Source organism: Alosa sapidissima, chromosome 22 (genome assembly GCF_018492685.1).
Source record: "Alosa sapidissima isolate fAloSap1 chromosome 22, fAloSap1.pri, whole genome shotgun sequence".
Lineage (NCBI taxonomy): Eukaryota > Metazoa > Chordata > Actinopteri > Clupeiformes > Clupeidae > Alosa > Alosa sapidissima.
The window spans coordinates 4,436,738-4,441,961 of record NC_055978.1 but is presented as its reverse complement, the minus strand read 5'-3'; the positions used below and the strand labels follow the sequence as shown (position 1 = coordinate 4,441,961).

The window sequence follows — 5,224 nt, the reverse complement described above, 5'->3', positions numbered from 1 at the left end:
CCATTCATTTGCATTGTACTTGGTATTATGTTTTAAAAGCAACACAATGAAATACTTGATATCCTTAGCATCAGTATTCAAGACCATTTCATGCTAAGATGGCACCTAGTAAGTGAATCTTAAAGTGTAATATCAATTATTCCAGACGCACAATGACAGAGACTACATTATCAGTAGTATAAATCAGTGTGGCATCATGAGTTTGAAGCTGTTATTGTTTCAGGTAAAATAACGGCATTGTGTTGCTTTAAGCCACTATGAATTTTGTCCAAAAGGTTGTAGTAACGGCATATACAATCTGTAATAAACAGAAGACAATGCTAAGACAATGCTAAAACAATGCTTTTGAGATTACGCCATTTTCTGTTGTCTTTTCAAATGCACAGCTGATACGTTTAATAGGCCTAATTGCACAATCAAATATTATTAACGTACACTATGTGTTAATGTAGCCTATACCGGCGTATCAAATTTAGCTTTCTGGGATACCCTCTTCAATTTAACAAAGGAAAGTAGGCGAGGCTATGCATTTGCTTTAGATGTGGTGGGACTGTGTCTATGGAGACAATTTGATGAACAAGGAAACGCGCAGGCAACAGCGCAAAGAAACATTGTAACTTAACTTTGCTTGCAACCAGTCGGCTTTTCCCAGATCTATAGGTTACTGCATAATATTTGCGAGTATTTCCTGAGAATTCGCGCTTAGGCTACCCTATAGAAATCGCACTCGAACACGCCGCTATTTATTTTCATTTCACAGTTCGCGACACGAGCATACGGGATGCTGTAGTGGAAATTCCGCTACTTTTTCCTCCAGCCTTTCCCTCGGTGGGAAACGTCAGATTCAGGAAACCTTTCTTCTCTCCTCCTACAGACATCACATCCGGGTCAGTTGGCTCCAACTCTGTGTGTGTATGTGTGTTGAGCAGCTCCACCAGTTACAGTATCGCTGCTCAAGCCAGCTGCTGTGAATCCTTTGCTGATATGGATACTACCCCTGGCGTCCAGCGCAAGTGAAGTTGCCTTGTTGGGCGAGTCGAAGCAAGGGAAACTCACTGGACCGATGACTATCTGGATGGATAACCTCGTGTAAGATTAATTGTTCAGCCATGTCCAAAAGCCTGAAGAAGAAGAACCACTGGACTAACAGAGTCCACGAGATTGTTTTAGGCAGGGATTTGGAGCGAGAGCTCGGGTTCGAGTTGAAGGGGGGCGCCGAAAATGCACAGTTCCCTTACATTGGAGAGGTGCGACTGGGCAAGGCGGTCAACCAGAGCGGCAAACTTTCTCAAGACGAACTACTCTTGGAGGTCAATGACACACCGGTGGCCGGATTAACCATCAGGGATGTGCTCGCCGTGGTCAGACATTCCAAAGATCCCGTCCGTCTCAAGTGTGTCAAACAAGGTGAGCTAATTGGATAGCGTAAATGCAGACGCCAACGACAGCCGTGTCTATTTTGTGGAACTTAGTTGTTGATAGTATGGCATCTGTGTTGTTCATCGACACGTAGACTACTATATTAGCTGCCATTGTCTGAAATAAAAATGTTGTAACGGGATCCTAACGGTAAACGCAGACCAAAGCGGAAACTTTTCTCCCGAAGAGCTGTCCTCGTTGAGGTCCCGGGATAGTGTGTCTGTGGAGACGGAGGTGCATCAAACTTTCCCTCCTGAAAGTGTTCAATTCCGTTGCAACTCTAAAAAGTTGCATTTTGTCCTCAAGTAACGGAATCGGGTCGCTTTAGAGGGGGTGTGTTCAGTTTAAGAAGATGTAATCGGATGCCGATTGCAAAGCCCTGAGGCGTTGGAACTGACTTCGTTGATCTTTTAAAAGGTCCCGTCATGTGTTAATTTATTAACGATGCCCGTGGTTTATGTTTTATGTAGCTTAGCCTATTCCCTTGCGCTGAGTGACAGAGCGAAACATGAGCCTGGAATGCTGTGATGAACAAGTCGTAAAGCGTGGGTGTGGCTGACATTGGGCATCCAGACGATGACATTATTAGGTCAAGTTAGCGTTTTATTTGGTTTGCTCACGCGTAGTTTTCCTTAGTTCAGTTATCAGCTAAATCGCTCCACTCTTGCTGAGCGTCAGTTACTCCCTCAAATCATTTGTTTACTTGAGTGGTCGTTGTTGCCATTAGGCTAGTAGTGATAAGATCTTCCCATGGACATTTAGCTCCCTCATTAAACAGCAAATTGACATAATGAGAAGTGATCGTTAGTACATTTATAAGCGGACCTGATGGGTAAATTTGAAGCACGTGTAGGCATAAGGGGCTAAAAAATGACCTGTCTTCTAAACTGAAGCATCTTTCTTCAGCATGGGAGAATGATTTTAAGTACTGTTAGATACCTGTGTTGGTTAAAAGGGCAGTGAAACGTTTACAACAAATCTGTGAAAGAGGTTGTGCCCAATAACCACATTCACCTTATCAGTTTCATAGTAGCCTTGTATAGTAGAAGATGACATTTGTTTGGCAGTATTGTCATTGGAGTGATGTCCTGAGGCCAACTGAACTATATTGACATAGAAATGCCCCTTCCGAGGCTCAGTTATCCTTCTTGAGGAGGAAAAGGCTCTGTGTTTCATGGAAGCAATAGTCCCCAGAGGGGCTATTTTCTCATTAATTTTAGATGAACCCAATTTTCAATGTTCTTTCAGCAGTACTTTATTCCTCTGGTGTTGAAATGTTTATGTGGGTCCCATTTCTCTCCCTCACTTTCCCTTTTCACTACATCACATGATGGTGTTGTGTGGTGTTGTTTTTGTGTGTGACAGTGTGTCTCTGTGTATGATGTGTGTGTGTGTGTGTGTGTGTGTGGGTGGGTGGGGGCATATGATTGAGTGTGTTCCTGAAATTCTGTCTTTGCAAACACATCCAAGCTTACTGGGACCACCACACCTGTTGTGATAATGTACTGGGTTAAGGGGGGGGGGGGGTAATTGGCATAAAGTGTGCAGTGACCCCCCCCCCCCCCCCCCACACACACACACACACACAAGCAGTAGCACACCTGAGTGCCATTACCCCCACTGAAACCCAATTGCCCTGGAGTCTCCGCCATTAAACAAACCACATGAAACATTCACCACAGATGGAGTTTCACTCACAGACCTCTTTTATCTCTTTTTTTGTATCAGGATGAGTTGCCTCTAAGCAGCCACTGAGCACAGACAACGTTGTAGCCTCTCGGGGGTGTGTAACATGGTGCAGACAATAGGCGGAATAAAAAGCCTATACCAGCCTGAAGCGGAGACATACTTTGAGGGACAGACTTGGTAGAGTGGCTGTGATGTAGCGTGAAATGGCATGTCACAGCATGTCATAATGCCCACTGCGTTCTCCTTCCACACTTCATTCCCTCGTTCACTCTCTTAACCCCCCCTCCCCTCTCTCTCTCTCTCTCTTTCTCTATCCCTCTCTCTCTCTCCCTCGCTCTCTCTCTCCGCTGTCTGTGGCAGGGTTGTGTGTCCGCTATGTGCCAGCCACACAGTGGGGAACTTTCCCCTTGTGGCCAATTGTAGGATGCAACTGTTTGGGTTTGACCTTGATGCAGGTTCAGGAGTGGGGCAGATAGTTTATGAATGAAAGCTAGCTACCTTTAATGTGTGTGTGTGTGTGTGTGTGTGTGTGTGAGAGAGAGTGAGTGAGTGTGTGTGTGTGTGTGTGTGTGTTTCAATATCTTGAAACAATGCAACTGTGGAACTGTGTGTGCTTGTGCATGTGTGTATGTGTCTTTTCTTTGAATGTGCATGCGTGCGTCTTGAAGCATGATCCACAAACCGGACAACAGCAGGGACAGGGTCCAGTAGCGCTGTCTGTGGAAAAGCATGGCAACCTTGAGCCGCTCCCTACAGTCAGGTGCTGTTATCTGGGGAAGAGCAACGCTCACAGAAGGGGCTTCTCTCTGGAGGCTGCTGCCATCACGACAGCACAGCTGCTGCTGAGCTGTGTTTTTTCCTTCTTTCCCTCCCTCCATCCCTGCATTCTCTCTCTCTCTCTCTCTCTCTTCTCTCTCTTTCTCTCTTTCCGACTGAAAACAATCTCTGACTGTTGAGAGTTTTCCAGCTGTCAGCGGTCCCCCCCCCGTTTGACCAATCAAGTTGACGCAGACGACATTTAGCTTTCCACGTGGCCTCTTCCAGCCAGGCGTCAGAACCTTGGCCATGAACACTGTTTTGGGGGAAGGTGATTTGTTTTGATAACCTTTAATCTGCCTCTTAAAGAGAACATAATATCATAGCTCCTGGCCTGATTAATGTGGTAGGAGGAAAAGGAGATTACATCGCTGGGAGCGATCACCTCATCTCGCTGCAGCCTCCTCCGCAGTCGGAGCCGCCGTGGTTGTAATTGCAGTTTGCAACGCCGACGACCAGGCAGGCCAGAGGCCGCGACCAGACCGCAGAGGCCTGATTAAAGGGCCCGATTCGCTTCTCACACCAGCGGGCGGAGAAGAGAGTGGGGCATGGGTTGAATCACTGAGTCTCCTCTCTGCGGACTCTCCTCATTCTACTGCTCCGCGGTGCTCGTGCTACAGGAACTTATAATCATTTCCATCATCATTTGATGCCGTCTCAGCTGTCTTGTTTTGAGTTGTCTGTTTGCTGTGGCCTAGATATACTTGGCATTACATGCTAGGAGAAAGTTTCTGTTTATCTGGAGAACAACCATTAGAGGTTCCTATTTAGAACCCTGAGAATAACAGTGAATCCTGTGGACAACACAATGAATTCTGAGGAACCCCTACCTTGGCTATTAGATAGAGATAGATAGATAGATACCTTATTACGTATATTATATATTACGATATTACGTATAAAGCAGTTCTAAGTTCTGATTCTGATTCTGATTTTGATTCTGATTCTGAGTCTGTGGTTAGGGCTGAAGAACTCTTTTATTCTGGACAAAAAGTTGACTACCCAAGTTTTTCTCTAAAACCCGGAGTCCCAAGTAGTCGTCTGCTGTCACCCAATCCGGCCCTTGTTGTCGGATGCTCTGATCCAGACGACGGATTTGGTTTATGGGATGGCGAGTCTGAGCCTGCTTGTTTCTGGTATCCCATTCAGTCATCCAATCCTGGGAATGACGGCACTGGGATTGCTTGCTCTGGGAATGCCTGCTATAGGTGTTTATAAACAGGTGTGAGTCTCTGGCATGCCTGCCTGGTTTGGAATGGGACTCTCTCTCACCTTACGAATCCTGGGGTCAGCTCCAGCC

The 5,224-nt window shown here is 46.0% G+C and overlaps 1 protein-coding gene across 1 annotated transcript in view; it reads left to right on the top strand.

Moving 5' to 3' along the window:
• The first annotated feature begins 928 nt into the window (after positions 1 to 928).
• The window catches only part of magi2a (membrane associated guanylate kinase, WW and PDZ domain containing 2a), a 201,580-nt gene continuing 197,284 nt past the window's right edge, over positions 929 to 5,224 (top strand). Inside the window, 1 exon segment of the mRNA XM_042079659.1 lies at positions 929 to 1,407. Within this exon segment, the coding sequence (XP_041935593.1) occupies positions 1,110 to 1,407 (298 nt within the window). The 5' untranslated portion in view covers positions 929 to 1,109.